The sequence below is a fragment of the Carassius gibelio genome, chromosome A24, assembly GCF_023724105.1.
Source record: "Carassius gibelio isolate Cgi1373 ecotype wild population from Czech Republic chromosome A24, carGib1.2-hapl.c, whole genome shotgun sequence".
Taxonomy (NCBI): domain Eukaryota; kingdom Metazoa; phylum Chordata; class Actinopteri; order Cypriniformes; family Cyprinidae; genus Carassius; species Carassius gibelio.
Genome location: NC_068394.1, coordinates 11,934,865 through 11,958,202, shown reverse-complemented (window position 1 = coordinate 11,958,202; position 23,338 = coordinate 11,934,865). Strand labels below are relative to the sequence as shown.

The window sequence follows — 23,338 nt, the reverse complement described above, 5'->3', positions numbered from 1 at the left end:
GAAGCGCCTCTGAAGTATGAATGAAACTGAGCCAATCTTGATTGGTGTTGCGTCATGACGTAATGTGACGGCATACACGGAAGCTATAAAAAGGACGCCGGCACACAACAGAGATAGCTTATGTGATGAAGCAAGCGCTCCCAGACAGGGGGAGGTGTGGCGACGAGATGCAGTTCTCGTTCCCCTTCTCGGGGAACAAGGGTTACAGTCGTAATCCGAGACGTTCCCCTTCGAGGGAACATCGAACTGCGTCGAACGACACTTTGGGGGAACGAGTACCCACTATGCCACAACGAGCCCTGCCTGTCCTAGTGTGAAGCTGCGCACAGGCACACTTAGGACGAGAGCACAAGGGTGCCAGGTGTCGATGAAATGTCCAGGCTGTAAAATCTAATAAAAGTGTGAGGGGTGGCCCATCCTGCTGCATCGCAGACCTCCTGGATGGGGGCCCCTGAGAGGAGGGCTCTAGAGGACGCCATGCCTCTAGTAGAATGAGCCCTCACGGCCAGAGGTGAAGGCAAATTGTGCACCTGGTAGGCCATAGATATAGCTTGGACAATCCAGTTGCTAATGGTCTGTTTGGAAGCAGAAAGCCCCTTCTTGGGTGACCCGAAACAGACTAACAACTGGTCTGATTTCCGCCATGAGGAGGACCTCTGGATATATATTTTCAAAGCTCTGACAGGGCAGAGCAAGTGAAGTCTCTCCTCATCCACCGTCACGTGAAGTGGAGGATGAAAAGCCTGCAGAACCGTAGGCCGTGCCACATTAGACGGCACCTTGGGCAAATAGCCTGGCCTAGGAAGTAGGATGGCCTTGATGTTGCCTGGAGCAAACTCCAGGCACCCGTCAGATATAGAGAGCACCTGGTGATCTCCTACCCTCCTCAGAGAAGTAATGGCCAACAAGAAAGCCACCTTAAGGGAAAGGTTCTTGGCCTGAGCTGACTCCAGCGGTTCGAAGGGGGCCTCAACCAACCCTCCTAGAACCACTGCCAGGTCTCATCCTCCAAGCCCCACGGAGGAAACGTATGACCAACGGCTGTCTCCCCAGAGGCCCATCACTCAGAGGAGCGTGGAAAGCTGAAATGGCAGCCACGTACACCTTGAGAGTGGACTGGGTAAGACCAGCTGAGAAGCGATCTTGGAGGAACTCCAGCACTGAAGCCACTGGGCAGTTAACTGGGTCCACCTCATGCTCTCTGCACCAAACGATGAAAACATTCCATTTTAGGCTGTACAATTTCCTCGTGGAGGAAGCTCTAGAGCTGAGTATGGTCTCCACTACTCCTGCTGAGAGGCCGGCCTCTCTGTACTGTGCCCCCTCAAGGGCCAGACCCACAGTTTCTATAGTTCGGGCCGAGGGTGAAGAATTGAGCCCTCTGCCTGTGTCAGCAGGTCCCTCCTGATGGGAAGCTCCCATGGAGGGCCGTCCAGGAGTAATATTATGTCTGAGAACCATACTCGGGCCGGCCACAATGGTGCTACCAATAATAAACTGATGCCGTTGTGACGGACCCTTTCTAGAACTCAGCCTCGGCCACGTCTGTACCATGGCATCCAACCCCAGTGGGGCTGGATGTGTGAGGGAGAACCACAGTGGACAGTGAGTCGTCTCTCGAGATGCAAATAAATCCACTTCCACTGGGCCAAACCTCTCACATATGGACTCCACCACCTCGGGATGGAGTCTCCATTCCCCGTGCCTCAGCCCCTGCCTCGACAGGATGTCTGCTCCCTGATTATGATTCCCTGGGATGTATGTTGCTCTGAGAGACAACAATTTCCCCTGGGACCACAATCTGGATCTGATGCGCTAGTCTGCATAGAGGGGGCGAGACCTCAGACCCCCTTGATGGTTTATGTAGGCCACCACAGACAGCCACAGCTTCTCAGAGCTCAGAACACCGCCAACATTTCCAGGCAGTTTATATGCCAGGAGGAATGATGGTCCTGCTTCTCGGAAAGCGGCCGTCCATGACCACACCCCAGCCCGTGAAGGAGGCATCTGTCAAAACAGTTTCCTGGCGACATGACGCTCCCAACACGGGACCTTGGGACAGAAACCAAGCTCTCTTCCACATAGATAGGGAACGAAGGCATCTGCGCATAACCCTGATCATGTGAAATGGGTTTCCCCTCGGGGAGAACCCCTTGGTTTTCAACCACCACTGCAAGGGCCTCATGTGTAGGAGACCGAATGGAATGATATTGGATGCTGCTGCCATGAGACCTAACACTCTCTGGAAATGTTTTACAGTGATGGCCTGGCCTAGCTTTATCCTGGTCACTGTGGCCAGGATGGATTCGATCCGTGCAGGAGACAATTGTGCCCGCATCGAGACCGAATCCCACACCACTCCCAGGAACATGGTTCTCTGGGCAGGTGCCAACACGCTCTTTTTTGTGTTGAGTCTCAATCGAAGGCTCTGGATGTGGGCAAGGACAACATCTCGATGCCAAACTGCCAGCTCTTGTGACTGGGCTAGAATCAGCCAGTCGTCAATATAATTGAGAACCCTGAGACCCTGAAGCCTCAGTGGTGCTAGAGCTGCATCCATACATTTTGTAGATGTGCGAGGGGAGAGAGCTAGGCCAAACCGAAGAACCCTATATTGGTACGCCTCGCCCCCGAAGGCGAACCTCAGGAACTTCCTGTGAGACGGAAGGATGGAAATGTGGAAGTATGCGTCCTTCAGATCTGTCGTGACAAACCAATCCTCGGATTGAATTTGGTTCACGATGATGGGAATAGTGAGCATCTTGAACCTGAATCTCCTCAGAGACCGATTCAAGTGCCTGAGATCTATTATTGGACGCAACCCCCCATCCTTCTTGGGAACTAAGAAGTAGCAGCTGTAGAACCCGGACTCCCTGTCTGGAGGAGGAATACGTTCTATAGCCTCCTTTACCAGCAGAGAGTTTACTTCTTGCTCCAACACCCGACTCTGCTCTGGGTTGACTACAGTCCAGACCACCCCATTGTACTTTGGTGGGCAGGAACCGAACTGTAGTCTGTACCCCCTTTGAATGGTGCGCAGAGCCCAAGGAGAAATATTTGTGAGATTTTTCCATGCATCGAAATACTCTACTAAGGAGACCAGCCTCTCGGGATTCGTTCTTGGCCCCCCGAAGCGGATCTCCAGCAGGGTTCGACCAAAAACGATTCTCAATGTGCGGACGCGAATGCTGCCTGGCCGCAAGCCTGTGGGGCGGACAGTGCAGGGCACGTTCGCTGGAGACCGATGCGTCCTGAAGCACACTTAACGGCTGGAAGTCGACATCGATTTCCTGCGGGCTCTGCAGAGGAGGCAACCTCGATCGCTCCCCCACGGGTGGGGCCGCCCGCAGAGGGCCTAGGCTGGCTATGACCTCTTCGTTGAAGCCTTCTTCGCCTGTAGGACGGCCCTCAGGTCCCCGGCTTAGGCTGAGGCTTCGGCTGAGAGCGTCGTCTATGCCCCCAGGCTGTCTGAGGGGGGGCTCTAGAAGTGACGCTCTCCTTTTGCGCCTGTCTATAGGCGGATGAGCTGGCGGATGGCTGCGGCTGCCCGCTTGGGGCAGGCTTCTTAGATCTCGAGCGGCGAGGGAGGTATTGTTTGAAGGCTGCGGACTGTTTCTTTGCCTCCTGAAACCTGTCGACGACGATATTAACTGAGTCGCTGAACAGGCCAGTAGGTGAAATCGGGGCATCAAGGAGGAAAGCCCTGTCCTTCTCCTTTATGCTTGACAGATTTAACCATACGTGTCTTTCTGAGACCACCATTGCCGCCATGGAACGGCCGATAGCATGGGCTGTTTCTTTGGTGACTCGGAGATACAAATCTGCAGCCTTCCTCAACTCCGCAATAATTTCCGGAGTTGGACTCTCGCCCTCATCAATATCTTTAAGAAGGTCGGCCTGGTACGCCTGCAGTACTGCCATTGTATGCAGACTAGCGCCAGCCCGACCCGCAGCCATGTAAGCCCTGCCCACTAATGCAGATGTATCACGGCACGGTTTAGTGGGCAGCACCGGGGTTTTTAGGGATGATGCAGACTCGGGGGCTAAATAAGTGGCAAGCGGCTGTTCCACCCGAGGCATCATCCCATAACCGTTCTCTCGCCCCCCCAAGATATTACTATATTTTAACACAGGGGGGTTGGACACGCGAGATGAATGCGATTTGTGTATATGTATATATGTATATGTATACATATATATATATATATATATATATATATATATATATATATATATATATATATATATATATATATGTTTATATATACGTGTGTGTGTGTATATATGTTGGTTGGTGCATACTATTATTATACCATTACAAACATACTATTATCAGTGTTAAAAACAATTGTGGGGTCATTTTTATGATTTATTGATAAATAGAAAGTTTAAAGAACAGCATGTTTTTTTTTTCAGATAAATAAATGTATCAAACAAAATAATTAATGTGTATAATAATATAAAAAATAGCAGATTTATATCAAAGGGAATTTCAAAATGCTTATTTAGTTAATGTCTGACAGCCAGTTCTCAGCATATCACTTCTCTGACATTAGCCTACAACAAGTTTGTTTGTCCAGATAGGAAGCGTATCTTAAACATATTACCAAGAGCCTGCAACCAGTGTATGTGATTCCCATAGCAGCACTGTCAACTTGTTTACAGGACGTGTGCTCCATATAAATATAAATTAGATGCAACTTATTTTATGTTCCCATCCCAACTATGTAGGAAGATTTCAGTGTATTCCTGCTGTGAAATGAAATTACCAGTGCTGGTTGAAATTAATGTTTTTTTTACATATGTTTATCATACATCTATATTATAATCTCAGCAGAATGTATGCATGACAACAGACCTATTTGGGAAATGTGAATTGTATTGTCTTGTTTACTCCTGCTTTTTTGAACAAGCACTTGCAGAATAAAATATATATATGTAATATATACTGCATACTTTATGTACATGATTAATCAATTATCAAATACACTGACAAATATTTTCATTAATATATTTGATCATTTACTCTGTGTATTTCTACTGCACATGCAAGCCTATAGAGTGGAGCTGCATTAGGACAAAGATTAGACTAGATTACCACCTACTGGTGAATTCAACACACAGTGCAATAAAATCATAGAATAGATCCAACTGGAAGCAATCTTTTTTTATTATTATTGTTCAAAGTAGTTCAAATTGTCACATATTTGTTTAGTGAATTAGTGCATATTAAATACTTCTTTATCTTATGTCAGCCATTTAGAAAAAGTTGTATTTTTCAGAATGCTAAAATGTAATCTCAGGATTAAAATACTACTTCTACTACTACAAATCTGAAACACAGACCTGCACTTCTTATGTACACTTGGTACTGCAAATTAGTGTACTTACTGCAATAATTATAATTATGTATTGAATATTTTGAAAATGTGAATAGATTATAAATGTATCAAATGTATTAGTGTGAGGAAAATTGCACTATTATGACGATACTCTAGTGCCTGATGGAAGTAAAAACATTATGTGTTGAAATAATTCCACCTATAACAGTAGAGGGAGACGTTGGGCTGTTTTTGGTCTTGTGCTTCTGGGTTCAACCAGTTTATTGGAAAGTAAATATACACAAGACACTAACTTAAATACTTTTCTGTCTCATCATTCTTGTACACTTGGAAAGAAAGCGAGGAATGGCTGCCCAACAGAGGTAGCCAAATATATATAAAAAAAGAGTACTTTGAAGTTAATGGCTACTTTCAATTGTTTGGTTCCCAACATTCTTTAAAATATCTTCTTTTGTGCTCAACAGATCCAAGAAACTCACACAGATTTGGAACAAATTAAGGATAAGTAAATGATGACAGAAATTTTTACTTTTTGTGTGAACTATCACATTAAACATGCAGCAGCTGTGACTCTATACTGACTGTGTCTTATGAATTACTTTAGTGTTTTGCGGCGGCCTGCTGCTGGCACACAGAGCACCTTGGCATTTCTATTTCAGTTGTGGAGAGTCCTGGTCTCTTCACACAGCTATCCGTTCCAATGGCTGCGGTCACGGCCCCACGCCAGTGACCTACACAACCAACCACAAACTCTGGTTCATTGCTGTTCAGAATGTGGTAGGTCATGTTGTAGAGGTTCATTTTAACACTGAGTCCAAAGTAAAGCTATACTCAAAAAGCACAACTTATGGTTTAGACAGTATTGAAATGCTGAATATTAATTTAAGAGTCAGCAATAAGTTTAAATGTATGCACATGAGCCGTAGCAGATAGGACATTGAGTTGCATTAAGATACAGTGTGAGCTCTGGAAAATGTAGTAAATAGGAAATATATATATATATATATATATATATATATATATATATATTGTTGTTGTTGGTTGGGTAAAATACTGATGGTGATGGTATGATTAAAACCAACGTTTTGTATGGATAAGTTGTTATAACGTACAATAATTGTTGTTATCTAAACATATAAAACATGTGGTACTATTGCCACAGGGCCCATTCTGACCGCACCAGCTGCACCCGACTAAGGACGGCTCCGGCTGGTGCAATCTAACAGAAAGGTATGTGAAATTGACACGTTACATCAGTTCAAAACTTAAGAACATCTCTAGATACTTATCAAATGTCAAAGTGTATGGGACATCTGCAGATGACCATTTTTGTCCGACGTTCTCAAGCCCAGGTACTATGCCAGCCTATGGAGGGGAATTGCTGACCAAAACCTAGCCTGCATGTGTGTTGTTGTCTGATCTGATCTTCTGTACTGGCCCTCTTTCAGATTGGTTCCACAGACAATGAGTCTGAACCCACATGGCCTTGCTTTAGGTCTCAAACCAGCAAATCATTTAAGGATTTTTTAGAACACATCTAATACAAATGCTATCATATCAATATGGTCTGAATAAGGAATCTGGTGCTATTAATTTCATGCATACATAACTGGATAACAATACGTTGTATAACGAAGTATTTTGCATTAGCCTCTGCCACACAACGAACACATTTAAACACGAAAATCCCAGTTTCTTAATATTTCTTTGGATTCGGGTTAAACGGATGCGATGAAACGCGGGAGGTGTGGTTTGCAATTCGACACTAGAAGAGTGTGGATTTAACGAGATGCTGCAGTCTGATCCATGTAGTCTCTCCGGAACACTGATGATCGTAAAATTGCATTTATGAGCATGATTACAGACGCTTTGGGATCTATGGATGAGCATTCGCAAAACTGTCACAAACAACACTTGTATTGCGCAGGACTGAAACTTTCAGCAAGTGTGCATAAAAGCTGAGTGAGCGCTCATTCGCTGCAGTATATCTCAGGTAACCAACATTAAAAAGTAACTTGTTAAAAATAGACACTTTTTAATCAGTTATAAAGTCATGGCCAGTCGTTCTGCATGTGTTAATTCGAGGCTGATACATTTTGACGAAAGCACTGGTTTAAGGTCTAATTTTTTTCACCGTCAAGTTTATCAGAGACTGCTTTTCTTATATCCGTATGTATTTATGCAGCAGCCAAATACTGTACTATTTATTTTTTATTTATGTTAGCGTATTGTTTTGTGTAATCGTAGGTAGCTTGCATTAATTCGGGCTATATTTTAATTATTGGTCTAGACGCCATTGTGATACAGTAGGCTATTTGACGTTGAGTTGTAAATTAAAATAGTTTTTAAGATTGTCAAGACCTCTGCGTTCGGTTTATTTCCGTTGCTCTCATTCATTCTGCCTCAGATTCGTGAACGAATCATTCTTTTGAATCGGATCTTTTAAAATGAATCGATTCGGTCCTCTCAACTCAGCTGAACCGAGAACCGTGTCTGTCAGACTTATCGAAATCGTATTGAGCATCTTTGTTGTGAACCGATGTAATGGGCTGAGAAGTAAGTTACTTTAGAAGCTGAATCTAAGAAATAAAATAAATAATAAAAAAAGCATAGTGAAGATAAGTAATTGACTTTATTGCAGTTTTATCAGTAGGTATAGGCTACAGTAAGTTTTAGTAAATAAATAGCATTTTAAGACAATATGTTTTTTGTTCTCTATTGTTTAAAGTGAATTAAATATATTAATATTTTTATTAGCTGAATAAAAGCATATATTTGGATTAGCTTTTAAATTAGGCTGCAAGTGCACGTGAATAGGACTCAAAAAATGAATATAGGCTACTCAATACAATACAATAATAATTATCAATCAATTCGGTTCTCTGTGAGTCTGACGTGGCATTATAGTTTTAAATGCTAAACAAGTGTCCTGTTTGTACCCTCCCTTCATATGCAAAATTATGTTCAAAAATGTTGATCGAATTTTCAATATTTCTTCCAAAGCATTCCTTCTTTTTGTTGTACAGTACCTGTTTTATTTATCAGCCTTATTGCCTTTATTGCCTTCCTCTTCTCTTCAGTTGCCTGAAGACACTCAGACGTCATCATCAGAATTCATCCACCATGGGTCACCTAACCTCTGCATTACTGAGGGGTCTCTCTCTCCTGCTGGTGTCCCGGAGTGTGTTTGCCATGGTGCTGTTTAATGCCACAGATCTCGGCATTCTCTTGGAGAAGTACCTGGATGATGATGGAGACTGGATGGTGGAGAGACATCGAAGCAAGAGGGCCATCACTGCTAGTGACATGCAAGCAATCCTGGACCTCCACAACAAACTCCGGGGTCAGGTCTACCCACCAGCTTCAAATATGGAATACATGGTAAAACGTCTCTACACTGCTACAAATAATAAAAATGTTGAATAACACATATTAGGAAGAACTCAATTCCACTCAACTTGTCCTGTGGTTTAGTGTTATGTTGAGATTATTAAAGATAATTGGTGTCGTTGCAAGGATAGAAATAAGGTAACAGAATAAAATGCGTTTTCAATGTGCTGTTTAACAGAGGACCACAAACCACAAAATATTTCTGTCTGAAGGATCATTGTTGAGATGGAATAAATTATTATTGTATATAAACTAGCAGAATGTCAGTATCGTAACTGTTGTAAAGCAAAATTTGAATTCTTTGACTGCAGCTATCCAGTTTTAAAAAATACAGCTTCAAGTTTTCAAGATGAAGAGGAATTGCGGCACATCAAATTCAATATTCAAAAATTCAATACACAGAAATTCAGATCGTACAGAAAGTAGGTCAGAGGTAATCAACAGGGAAGAGCAGATGGTCTACGAAAAGTCAAACGAAGCATTTTGGCCATAGTTTTCTGGTGTTCAGATCAGGTTGATCTACCTGATCATGAATAACCCAGAGGTATCCTAAGTGATTGTTAATTTTTTATGGTTTATATTTAGGCCTTTATGTTAGGTTAGTGTACTCAGCATGTGAAACATTTATCTAAGTGGTCTCTGGTCTTTGTTTTAAAGTATATTGGTGTGAAAGTAATTAGCATGCCACCATGCCTACACAGGACGCGAACGAAAGCAAAAAGACAGTAGAGCCCATTGATTATAATGAATTATATATTATACACTGGATGTGGCACAGCGCACACACCATGTCTATACAGATGCAACTGCTTGAAGCAACAAAACACCTGTTGCAAAGAGCTTGGACTACGTCAGAAATAGAACAGGGAATGTTATGAGTGTAATTTTGGTTACAGAATGCGGTTGTCACACCAGTAAATAACCGTACTGTGTGTGAACCTAACCGTATTAAGGACTCTAACACAGGACTGACAGCTGTATTCTGCTGCTGTGTAAACGTGGCCGGACAGCACATCATTTACTAAAAGTACTAAAACCAAGTTCTCTTTTGTGTCTTATTGAGCTTAAACTGTCAAATACACACAAGGTTATGTCAAAAACACACAAAGCTCATGTGAACACAGTCGATTATGTCTGTGAAAGCAAACAGCTGGGAAGGAAATTGCATGTTTATATTAGATCTGTGTGACAGCAGCAGTAACATACTTCTGTCTATGCTGTTAATTTGAATCAAATAAAAGAAACAGAAAATCACTTCTCGACTGAATAAATTTAGTAGCTTTATAAGAATTAATTACTTATTTGAAATCTGATTAATGGTCTAGCAAGGAGATAAACATATATATATATGTATGTATACAGCTCACAGAGTGGAGGAGCTATGCTAATATGCTAAGGGATTCGTCACCAGTCTTGGGCAGGGCATGTTCCATGTGTTGTCACTAGCTGCATTTGCATTACCCTTCAAATTGCGCAATTTACGCCCAATGGAAACATATCAAATTAGCAAAAAAACGTGTTTTTTTTTTCAGGCCATTTGAGAAAGTAATATTTCACAGAACTGCAATTTCAGGTCACCTGTCGTCAGCGATAGGGCACCAAATTGCAGGTGACCTGCAATTTCAGGTCACCTGTGCGTAGGGCACCAAGTGCTGAGGGGGCACCAAATATTGCCTAATTAATTTTTTTTTAAATGCCGGTATTATTTCATTAGCCTATAGAAATATTAGCCACATTGTAGCCATGTATATGTAACAAAAAAGGGGGAACAAGAAAGATATTTAATAATTGCTCTAGTCTAGTCTAGAAAGTGGGCGAACGTTTTTTTTTTTTCTCGGGGTCGGGGTGGGGGGCATCATAAAGGAATTATGCTTAGGGCACCAAAATGGCTAGCAGCGGCACTGCCTGTCGTACCTAAAATTCACATGATCATTCTTTGACTTGTCGCGGGAGAAAAAAACATTGGTTAATGAAAACACAGTCATTTCGCAATATCTTTTTAATCAACATTTATAAAATATTGCACAATTTTTGCTCAAAACTGTAATGGAAACCATGCTACTTTGGAGTACATTCCTGAACAGATCATTTGAAACACAGTTTCTCATTTATGGGGAAAACAGCAAATGGTGTCAATGAACACACTCTGCAGATACATGACTATGAGCAAAAACAATATAAAAGTGGATTTTGCAACTAAAATTAGGATAGAATTCAATGTTTCCTTTGCACACTAAACAAACCATTACCATAAGACCCATACAGTTTTCACTCTTAGATCAGAGAAAAAAAAAAGGATGGATGGCCCTCTTGAGCACTAAGACCCATTTATATTTCAGTTTTTCCAAGACGGGCAGTGGTTTGCGAGATGTCTTGCAGGGATTGTTAACTGGGTGTCAGGAGTGGAGTTGGGGCAGCTCAGTAGAGTGAGAGTAATAGGAATGGTGTGATGGATGTGGAGACATGGAATGTGATGATGCGCTGCTCCAGCCCTCCACAGCCTCTAATAAAACCGCATTCAGAATTCTAGGCAAAACAGTAGAATGCCTGACTGCAGCTGGGAAATCAAGCAATCAACAGACCTTCGTTTCAACAGGCACACATATGCTGTACAGCGGGTACATTGTCTCTACATATCTCATTTAATAATTCCTTTTAAACAGGAAAAAAATAGCTCTTGGGGGACATAGGAAATTTTTCACTTTCTTAGAATGTGACCAGATCACGAGTGCCGCTGATGAGGTGTCAAATTATTTTGCAGGATAGACCATAATATGGATGTAAATAATATCATGATTTTAGTGTGAAAACATTGCTTACATACTATATATATATTAGAGATGTTCCGATACCCTTTTTCTCTTCCCGATACCGATTCCGATACCTGGGCTCAGGGTATCGGCCGATACCGAGTACTGATCCGATACCTGGGTGTATATCTGTATATACAGCTGTATATACTACTAGCCCTGTGTAAATTGCTAGAATTTTTTTATGGTGTGCTTCAGACAGATCCCTCAATAAAACATGAACAAATACATGGTGAACTACTGTATTTATTACAGTATTTTTATTATCTAACATGAATTTGACAGTATTATTTATTTTCTTATGCAAACAAGAACTTCAAATGCAGCCAAAAATCTAACACCGCAAACTAAAAAAGGTATTTAAGTTTTACAATATAACTGTATAAAAAAACTGCAACAAATAAGTCTAGGAATATAAAAAAAAGATCTATTAATCAGATAATCTCTAACAAGTAAAAAACAAGTAAAAAACAAGCAACCATCTAGGCATAATTATTATTATTATAGAGATGTATTATTATTACTGTAGGCTACAACAGTAGCTTTATATATTGTCAATTTACTCATGTAAACCAAACATTTATTTTAATGGGCTGCCATGAAGATCTTTGAGTGTCTGTGTTTATGATATGACAGTATTCTCAAATGAAACGGTAAATTCTCATGAAGTGACGGTTTATGCGTTCGTGTCCTCATGACACACAGCAGAGACTACAAAACAGCGAGCTCTCGCGCATCTGTGCCAGTCACCCACAGAGATGTAGATTTTGCGGGAGTAATATTTAAATAGTATTTTGCAGTTTAATATTCACAGACACTAGTATATATTCGGCTACTGTCTGGAGCCCTGCGTTTTGACTTACACGGAAGCGACTGAACGCAGTTGCCGGTACTGAATATACTCGAGAGTCTGTAACTACCGGTACTACAGAGACATACTGCTAACCACTGATCTATAATATAGTAGCGGCTTCACTGTCTTTTGGCAGTTTAGAATGTGATGAGTGATCCAGTCATATATAGATAAGGGCTGCTAACGCGTTTTCATTTCTTCTTCGCTGCTCTAAACAGGGGTTGCTTGTGGCAACACAGCACAACTTCCTGTGTTTTCAATGCATTTTGAGCAGCGAAGAAGAACCGTGCAGCGGTTAGGCAAAGCTTGCGGTCATAACTAGGTCTTTTTTAAGAAAATGGTATCGGATCGGTATATGGGTTCATGTACTCGCCGATGCCGATGCCAGAATTTGTTGTGGTATCGGAGATATTTCCGATACTAGTATCGGAATCGGAACAACTCTAATATATATATATATATATATATATCCAGTTTTACAACTTTGTCTCTACAGTATAAAGGCCCACTTTGATTGGTGGTTTAGCAAACCAAGCAGACATTGGCAGGTGCTTACTTCAAGGATTAATGTCTCAGGCAATTGTTTCAGCTATTTTAAGGAACTTATTGGGCCAGGTTTACTGCTGGACTGTGCTTAGGGATTTCCTTGGGACAAAGTGTAACATGAATGGGCAGTGACAAGGCAGAGAACTCCCCCAGCACCACCGCCACAATTCTGGATCAGATTTCTCTCCAACCTTGAGTTTTGTGTGCTTTCAAGGTGAAAGTGCTGTTTTACTTTTCCAGAATAATGAGATGTTTTAAACAGCAAAATATGGGTCAGATTAACAGAAAAACACTTAGATTTGTGAGTGGCCTTGAATAATACAGCTTGCGACCAATACTAGGAACACAGAGCAGGAACTAAAGAAGACAGAAACAAAGACATATGGAGAACATTATTGTATGCAAAAAAATTCAAAAAAATTAAAATAATAATAATTCACTATGCCTTTTGAATCAGGGTACAAGAAAAATAAACCAAGGGGATGACCAGAAAGAGACCTTGTTCTTTTTTTTGTCCAATCTGGAAGCACTCATTGTATCGAAAACAGACTACAGTGAAATTAACCCGGAAAAACTGTCAAAATAGTATTATTGACTACAACAGCCATTGACTTTCACGGGACTAAATTTTCCTGTACCACCTTCGAACCAGGGCATAATCATAACTACACATAAAAAAGATAAAGGAATACAATGCTTTGTTTCTGTAGTGCTCAACATGCCACCTGTTTGCATCTGAATCTCAGCCATGTTTCTGTATTCCTTTTAGGTGTGGGACACTGAACTGGAGCAGAGTGCTCAGGAATGGGCAGAGACCTGCCTGTGGGAACATGGCCCAACTGGCCTGCTGCCTCAGATTGGTCAGAACCTGGGAGTGCACTGGGGAAGGTCTGAATATGCTTTGATGTTTTATAGCAATGTGATCTTATTGTCAACACACTATGCTGAACTTCTATAAAGCTAGAATTCAGATTTATTAATCTACTACTGTTCAAAAGTTTGGGGTTGGTAAGATTTTTAAATGTTTTTAAATGTAGTCTCTTGTGCTCACCAAGGCTGCTTTTATTTGATAAAAAATACAGCTAAAACAGTAACACTGTGAAATATTTTAACAATTTAAAATGACTGTTTTATATTTTTATACATTTTGAATTAAATTTATTCCTGTGATGACAGAGCTGAATTTTCAGCAGCCATTACTCTTGTCTTCATATGATCCTTCAAAAATCATTCTAATATGTTGGTGTTCAAAAACATTTTGTATTCTTATCAGTGTTAAAAACAGTTTTATGGGTTTGCACATATTTTTTGGAAACAGTGATGCTTTTTTTTCAGGATTCTACTTTTTTTTAATCAATGTTTTTAACTGTTACTTTTGATCCATTTAATGCATTCAGTAAAAATATAATTTTCAGTAAAAAATCTTACTGACCCCAGAATGGTAGTGTATGACTAACATATATTTAAATTAAACTAGCAATATGCTATATTTACATCAGTTTCAGTGTCAGATGGCACACCCAACGACCACCCACATGCTGCTCACTGACGGCTTGATGCAAATTGCATATAAAACTGAAAATAGTTTTTTAGATCTGGCCAGTTGGCTGGCTTTACACACCTTCGGTCAGTAATGACACACAGTATTTTTCTTTTCTTTTTCTTTTTTTCTTTTTTTAATCAGTCCACCTGGAAATTAAGTCATGTTTACAAAGTACCATGCTGATCCAGTGAGTGGTTTTGAAAATCGTTTGAAGTTAGTGTCATCTGATCTTTAAAAGATACTGGCACTTGAGGGACTTTCTAGCAATGGTGTGAGGCACCTTTTAGCAATTTAACTACATATATACATTAAGAATGATCATATTTGTTTTTTGAGTCATGTCTGCAAGTGAATGCTAGACTATCATTGTGATGTCCTCTATTTCAAATATACTTTAAATAACACATAAAAACAAAGACCACTAAACACATAAAAACCAAATATTTCTATTTCAAATGAATGCTGTTCTTTTAAACTTTCTATTCATCAAAGAATCCTGAAAAAAAATTATCCCCATTTCCAAAAAAATAAATGTTTATCGTGAGCATTTAAATTATGATAATTAGTGTGATTTCTAAAGGATGTGACACTGAAGACTGATGGCTGCTGGAGTAAATTTAGCCTTGCCATTACAGCAATAAATCACATAAAAAAAAAATAAAAATAATAATAAATAAAAAAAAAACTTGAAATGAACTGATTGTGTTGAAAATATTACTTTGTTAACTTTATTTTAATCAAATAAATGTATCCTTTGTGAGCATAAGACACTTCTACCCCAAAACCTTGAAAAGTAGAGTACATGTCAACTAACTTTTGGCTTTATACTGCATTAGAAAATGCATTAAATTTAGGCTATAACTTTTTTTATTTATGTTTAAATTTTTTAATTATGTTTTTCGTTTGTTTGTTTTTTTATGTTCACCCCAGATATCGTCCACCTACTTCTCATGTACAAGCCTGGTATGATGAGGTCAAAGACTACTCGTTCCCATATCCCCAGGAATGTAACCCTCACTGTCCTTTTAAATGCAGTGGTCCAGTCTGTACCCACTACACTCAGGTACAGTAGATATACAGTGATAACATACCTCATAAACAGGTCACATGTGTATTTAGATGCAAACCCATTCATGGATTTGACAGATCTGAAAAGTATTCTGAAATATATGTGATGTCAGTGAAGAATTTTTAATACCAATGCAATATGTACTCTCGTTCTGGTTGTCAGCACTTCAGCTTCAGCCTTTTTAAATAGTTTGGTGTCTAACCAGAGCTTTTGGAGAACACCAGACAAGAGAGCATTGGAGCGATTCAGTGTGCTATCAGGGAACATGAGGGGCAATATCTGTGTGCCTTTTTGACAATGATTCTTAGATGATAGAAGGCAGATGTAGTGACTATATATCATAGCATATTAAAACTAAAGTAGTCTTAAGATAGAGCCTTGTGGGACCTCACAAATTTCCCTGAGTACTGACTCCAAATGGTCACAAAATATTTCTACTACTGAGCAGTTAAAGCCTAATTTAAAGTAAAAATTTACCCAAAATTAAAAATCGGTAATTAACACAAAAGGAGATTATTTTTGAAGAATCTTCACACAACTCTTTTCTATACAAATAATTATGACCAAGATCTTACTCAGTTAAGCTACAGACAAAGAACAGAAACACCACTGAGGTTTTTTTTATGTGCACAATGTAGTTTTGTTTCAAAATGGACAGTGATACTTGTGTTTTCTTTTGTTGTTGTGTGTTCTAGGGTTGTGCTTGTGATCATTGTATAGACATGAGAGATAACCCATGCAAAAAGACTTGTACTGTATATAGTGTAAATTCCTTCTGTTAAAAATAATGCCTAAGGTAATTAAAATATTTATTTATTTTAGGCAATTATAGTTAATTGACTGTTTTGCTTCCTTGCTGGTTCCAGCTTGTTTGGGCAACTAGTAGTCGAATTGGCTGTGCGATCAATGTGTGCTACAACATGAATGTGTGGGGCCAGATCTGGGCAAAAGCTGTTTATCTTGTGTGCAACTACTCACCAAAGTGAGTTACTTATTTATTGTTCTTCATTTATTATTAAATAATGCACTCATTCTTTGCCATTTATATTATGATAGCTTGTGAATGTTGTCTTTCCTTGTGTGTGTTTCGTACTGTGCAGAGGAAACTGGTGGGGATATGCCCCATATAAGCACGGCACCTCTTGCTCTGCCTGTCCACCCAGCTATGGAGGATTGTGCAGAGAAAATCTCTGTTATAAAGGTTTGTTATGTGCTTTTAATGCTGTAGCTTCCAACATTGTCCCATGCACCAATCCTCTTCAAAGGTTTGAGGCCAGTACTACTTTTCAGTTAATACTTTTATTCAGTATATTAAAAGAAAAAGTGGTTTTAGATTGTAGTAATGTGATGAAAATATTATTGTTCTTATTGTATGGTTGATCACATAAATATCTTACCGATCCCAAACTTTTGAATAGTTATGTGTGTATATATATTTAAATAGCATCACTTTTTCCATAGTAGCATGACTTGATCCAGGCAAATTATAAAACTGCTTATTTCTTCTGTTTAATTTTCAGGTGATGGAATTAATAGACAAAGCACACCAGAGGAAACAGATGAAAGAAATTCTATAGAACCAGAGGCACCTCACAGCCCTGGGCCCCGTTTACAGGCCTCAAGTCCAACCAGGAGCCCAAATGTAGTTGTGAGCAAAGAGCAAATGTGTAAGCTGTGATTCTCTGATTATACTGCTTGAAAAATCACTTCTTTTTATCTAAAAATTAATTTTCTGAATGTGACTGCACCCAAAAATTGCTATCACACAAACATATTTCTGTTTAACTCAAATTGTTTTGATGTTCTCCAGGCACTGATCTGTTGATTAGTTTTTGTTTTTTTTTTAGATAATATTTAATATTGCAAGTCACTATGTGCAGCGGGGAGTTTTTTTGTTCTCATAATGGTGATCTCCCTGCTGAGTATGTTTGCTTTGGGGACGATGAATACTTGTGGGTTTTAAATTGCTTCCTTTGCTGAAAGCGGGTTTGGACTGAAAGCTGAGATCTCCTGCTGTTGGCCACCATGAGCTCCTGCTGGAATTCCACATCTTGCTTTTACAGAACTGCAGGAACAGAGCGGTGCATTTTTGCAGCACTGCTAAACTATACATCATATCTAAATGGGTTTTATTCTGCTTTGTTACACAGCCCAGACTGTGACATGTGACACAAAGCTAAGAGACCAGTGTAAAGGCACCACATGCAGTAGGTGAGATAAAAAAAATAAAAATAATAATAATAATAGTAATATAAACCATATATGTCACATTGGCCATTTTTGTGATAATAATAATTCATATTTTCACTCCATTTTCTGCAATTATTTTCCAAAATGATCATTGTTTTGCATCTGTAAAGGTATGAGTGTCCTGCTGGTTGTTTAGACAGCATGGCAAAAGTGATTGGAACGGTGTTTTATGACATGGTAAGCCTGGCATAAAGAATTATAATTTTTTTTTCAGTTTATCATGCCACATGCAGCCTAAACTTTTCGCATTGACAATGTCTTCGCCCTCAGCAATCCAGTATTTGCCGGGCAGGCATTCATTACGGTGTCATTGACAATGATGGAGGCTGGATGGATGTCACAAGACATGGCAGAAAGGACTTCTTCATCAAATCATACAAAAATGGACTTCAGTCCCTTGGGTAAGCAATCTGTTCGAGACTGACTTTCATGCGCATTAGAGACAACTCCATCTAACATAATGAAAATGTTACAGGAAATACCAGAGTGCCAATGCCTTCACAGTATCCAAAGTGACAGGTAAATGACAATTTAGAATATATTACATGGTTCTCTGCAATATGTGATTGATTGGTCAGTTGTGTCATTCAGAAGTGACATATTTTAGGTGATGTCTAACCATATAGAAATTTGCCAGTGGATTTCCTACATGGCAATGCTAGTTTTACGACTCCTTGTATCATTGTGCATTCTATTCTCATATATTAAAATAATTTAAACTTAAATCAGTATTTTATGTCCATCTATATATTTTGGGTTGGTACGATTTTTTTTTTATATTTTTGAAAGTGTCTTGGTATCCTGGAACAACACTCCAATCAACCAATCAGAATTGAGATATAACTTTTCAGGAAATATCTGTTATTATTGCAAAATAAACCCTGACAACAGTGATCAGGACCCTGATATGAGTCTAGTATCATCCTGTTATTGTACTAATAATTTCATCAGCTTTTCTTTTGTTTCAGTAAAAGTTATCACATGTGAGACTACAGTTTCTGTGCTGTGCCCTTACCAAAAGCCAGCAAGACACTGTCCAAGGTAAAACTCAATCTGAAATTAACCAAATCTCCAGGTGAAATGTTCTTTTATCTCACCTATTTTTAAACAAAACTTGCCAATAGTATTTGAAACTGCTATTATTACATTGCCAAAAACATACATCTTTCTGACCTTTATTTTCTTCCCATAAGGATTTACTGTCCTCGGAATTGCCTGCAAGAAAATCCCCACCTTTCTCGAGTCATTGGTACCAACATTTATTCAGATGTAAGCTTTTTTTCCCCTTTTATTCTCAAAATCAAACTCAAAGCAAGAAGATTGCTGCCCCAGCAAAGACTTAATTAAAATAAAAATTTGTTTTTCAGAAATCTAGTATATGCAGATCTGCAATTCATGCTGGCGTTTTAAGCAACGAATCAGGTGGTTATGTTGACGTGATGCCCACAGACAACAGGAAGCTGTACATTTCCTCGTACCAGAATGGCATAGTCTCAGAAAGGTAGGTTTTATCTCTAAACTTGCCCGCATGGACCCGGTGTAAGGCAGAGTATGGGGCAGCCTGTCTCTCCTTAAGCTTTTAAAATCACAGGCTTTTATTAATAAAGCTCATTAGGGTAGAGCTGTACCAGTGGTTCAACTGCAAGTGTGGTAGAGTAAACTTCTACATTTTCTACAGTTATGCAAATTAACAATGGCTTGTAATGACAAAATGAATATGGCTATCCCATCAAATAATCATAAAGGATTTGTCACAATATCTCAAACATCTTCTTTCACTAAATAAGCCTTTCACCAAATGCTGGTCATTATGAACACAATTATGTTTAAGGGTTAGGAAGCATTGCTTATTTAACTTTTGTGTTCTCTTGCAGCCTGCAGAACCCCGCGGGAGGCAAGGCATTCAAAGTATTCGCTGTTATTTAAGCATGTGCTGAAATCGCAGTCACTCAATCAACTCGTTGTGTTGATTAAGCTGTAATAGTGGGCCTTTTCTGCTCTAACCAGCCTAAAGTGTGTTTTCTTTCACACAAATGTTGACTGAACTAGGTGTTTGCTGTATAGATGGAGACCCTTTCCAATGCATCAAGCTGGTTAGCCATTGTATTGCCTAAAAATAATTAGAGGATCATTCAGGGAATCACAATTCATCACATTACTACAATCTTATGGTGTCAGTATTGCAAAAAAAAAGCACTTACAGAGTTTTAATCTACCATTATGTTACAGTTTTTCTATGCTATGTTTTTCATTTTCATTTGTTTCATTAAATGTTGGAGAAGTTCTGTCACTTACCTATAGATTAATTTAAATTTTTTTCACTATGTATTTATTTTTATGTATTTTCTTTTCTTTCTTTTTTTTTGCATAAGGGCAAGAAAGGACTGCTGATAAGGATTTGATAAAGTTTTTTTGTGAATGTGGGTATAATCCTGCAGGGCAGGAGATTACATCTAAAAACATGCAACCAAACCTTGAATGAAACGTCCACATCATTAAACACTGTAAATAGCTTGTTGTGAATAGCTTCTTTATAGTATTAATTGTAAAGAGGTGCTACATTTATGGGCATTGTGCACTGTCTCATAAAAACAGCTGTATTATCAGTTAATGTTTTCCAAAACTAGCTTTTATATTATGTCAGAATAAATTTGAGGTGCTGTTTGTATTTCTTTAAAAGGGATAATTCACCAAAAAACGACAATTTTGTCATCATTTCCATACCAGTTTGAATTTCATTCTGAACACAGAAGACATTTTGAATAATGCGGGGAAGCAAACAATTGACGGTAGCCATTGACTTCTATAATATGGAGAAAAACCACTATGGAAGTCAATGACTACAGTCAATTATTTGGAAACCCACATTCTTCAAACTAACTTTAGGGTGAGTAAATGATGTCAGAATTTATAGACCGAATATTTGGGTGAACTATCCCTTTAATGTGGTTCTCAACTGGTTTGGTTGCAACAAAAAATGAGTCGTAGGTCTGTTCTGATATGGAGAAAAATAACCGTATAATTCTGCATATTTAGGAAATATAGCTAAATAAATAAGCTTATCATGTTTTGAAACAGAGGGGGAATTTTTATATTGTGTTTTTGTGCATCAGCTAAAACTGAACATTGTCAGAACTTTAGTTGTTCTGACAAAGTTCTGGAAAGGTTCTCTCAAAGTTAACATTACTAGAAATACATTTGTTCTTAATATAATATTCTATCAGAGTTGAATAATGTTCTCAGAACATTAGCACAAAAGCATGATGTATACAATGTTCATGGAATGTTTTATTTCTGAACCCTTTATTTTTTAAATGAAGAACATTCAGTAGTCATGTATGCAAGTAAAGCTTTATTCTGCTTAAATGGGACTTCAAAACTATTTGAATCAGACATATATGTCAAAAAAGGTTACAATTGGCACTTTACACTCTCCTCCCCTTAAAATGTCTGTTATAATGTCCAAATGTATGCATATGATTATATATAATTGTTTTTTCTACCTCACATTGTTTAAAAACATTTTACAATAAACTTCAGTAATCAGTCCCAGTGTATCTCACTCTTTTTAATTGAAAATATAGTTATATATTCAGCACACAATGTGATTTGGATTCTTTTTTGGAAACCCTGGACTGGCACAACGCATGGACTTGGAGAAACTCTTGAGGCCATCTGTTTGTAATGAAAACCAGATGGAATAATTTTCTGTGTTTAGTGCTCTGTCACCCTCAAAGTAACAGCTAAAACAGTTCCCTTATGGATTATGGAATAATTTTATTGAGCAACACACTTCCACATTACTTTCATTCATTCAGGTTGATAGGTGCTGTAGATACAATTTAGTTGAAGAATTGATGGATAAATATGATAACTAGTTTACCAGGAGTTGCTAGTGAATATTAAACACCTGCCGTTTCAGACACCTAAAGTCATCTGTGAGAACATGTTTATTAGATAGAAGTCCACTTTGTCTATGCAGCCTGCATATTTAAGCCTTGCCACAACTGCAGTCTTCTGTACCATAGAAAGCAGTATTTATGGCTAATGTCCAAAGCATTACTCTCCATCCAGGTTGTGTTACACCTGGACACTTGTGGTCCAGAAACACAACTTGAGTGTAATTACCTGCCAGCCATACTGACATCATGACAAAACAGTGTTATGCAGAGTGACTGCCACACTTACTTATTTTCATATTATAAAGTGCCACTAACATATAATGACACAATTTCAACACTTTGATAAATAACTTTACCCGTTTATTGGAGTTTGGTGCCTCTGGATGGAAATTACTCAAAAAAAGCAATAATGTAGGACATGGAAATATAAGTGTTACCACTGCTTTCTTACAGCATAATGACAATGTAAAAAGCAGAGGGAAATACCCACTTTATTTAAGGAAAATTAAAAACAGAAATACAGAAAGTTTATATGTGCAACTGCTCTTTTTCAGGTAAGTAAGAACAGACGAAGAACAACCCTGTGAGCATGTCAGAATAATTCTGGTTGTTTAACCTGATGAAGTTCAGTTGAATGGTAAAGTCTTTTCTTATTTATTAACAAATATTTACATGTCTACTGCACAGCTTTGCTTGTGAAGTTAAATGTGTTAAAAGCTTAAGGAAACAATTAAAAGTTACTTAATGGGATTGAGAAAAGCAAACTGCTATTTAAAAGATGCTTTTTGTTGAAAGGTTTTTTTATGCTTTTGCAGGTTTTATTCCATGCCTATTAGCTTTAAAGCCTACATGTAATGTCTGAAAATGGATCAAAACTATTGATGACTCATCCTGCACTACAGATTTTTGTACAATCAGCCACCTCCAAAAACACTTACAATTAACTAAAAGTATGTTTATGGTGGTGATGTAAAGGCTAAAACGGCAACATCAATTTCCTCTTTAGAGGAACTAATTTTTAAAGATTACTTAATTGTAAAATAATGGGGTTTAACACTGGCATTATGAAAAACTTCATTACCTATTATTCTGCAGAGAAATACATCAATCAGAGCATCAAAACAAGCAAATCAACAACCATGTGTTCAACTGCTTGTTAATACAAATACCTAATCAGCTAATCACATGACAGCAACTCATTGCATTTAGGCATGTAGACATGGTCAAAACAATCTGCTGAAGTTCAAATTGAGTATCATAATGGAGAGGAAAGGTGATTTTAAAAGCAGCATGGTTGTTTTTACAAGCTGGTCTGAGAATTTCAGAAACTGCTGATCTACTGGGATTTTCACACACAGCCATCTATGTGGTTTACAGAGAATGGTCTGAAAAAGAGAAAATATTCAGTGAGTGACAGATCTATAGGGGAAAATGCTTTGTTGATGCCAGAGGTCAGAGGGGAATGACCAGACTGGTTCAAACTTATAGAAAGGCAACAGTAACTCAAATAACCACTCGCTACAACCAAGGCATGCAGAAGAGCGTCTTAGCAAACTGAGGCTACAATTCACATGGACTCACCAAAACTGGACAAAAGAAGATTTGCCTAGTCTGATGAGTCTCAGTCTCTGCT

The 23,338-nt window shown here is 38.8% G+C and overlaps 1 protein-coding gene across 1 annotated transcript; it reads left to right on the top strand.

Moving 5' to 3' along the window:
* Nucleotides 1–7,133: 7,133 nt before the first annotated feature.
* On the top strand, nt 7,134–21,351 carry crispld1a (cysteine-rich secretory protein LCCL domain containing 1a). Its single transcript, XM_052542305.1, has 15 exons — nt 7,134–7,335; nt 8,423–8,723; nt 13,711–13,829; nt 15,415–15,547; nt 16,420–16,535; nt 16,654–16,754; nt 17,074–17,220; nt 17,704–17,764; nt 17,914–17,980; nt 18,074–18,204; nt 18,279–18,322; nt 18,772–18,844; nt 18,997–19,072; nt 19,171–19,304; nt 19,678–21,351. The coding sequence occupies exons 2-15, from the start codon at nt 8,466–8,468 to the stop codon at nt 19,727–19,729; spliced, it is 1,512 nt and encodes a 503-aa protein (XP_052398265.1). The 5' UTR covers nt 7,134–7,335; nt 8,423–8,465; the 3' UTR covers nt 19,730–21,351.
* Nucleotides 21,352–23,338: the final 1,987 nt, after the last annotated feature.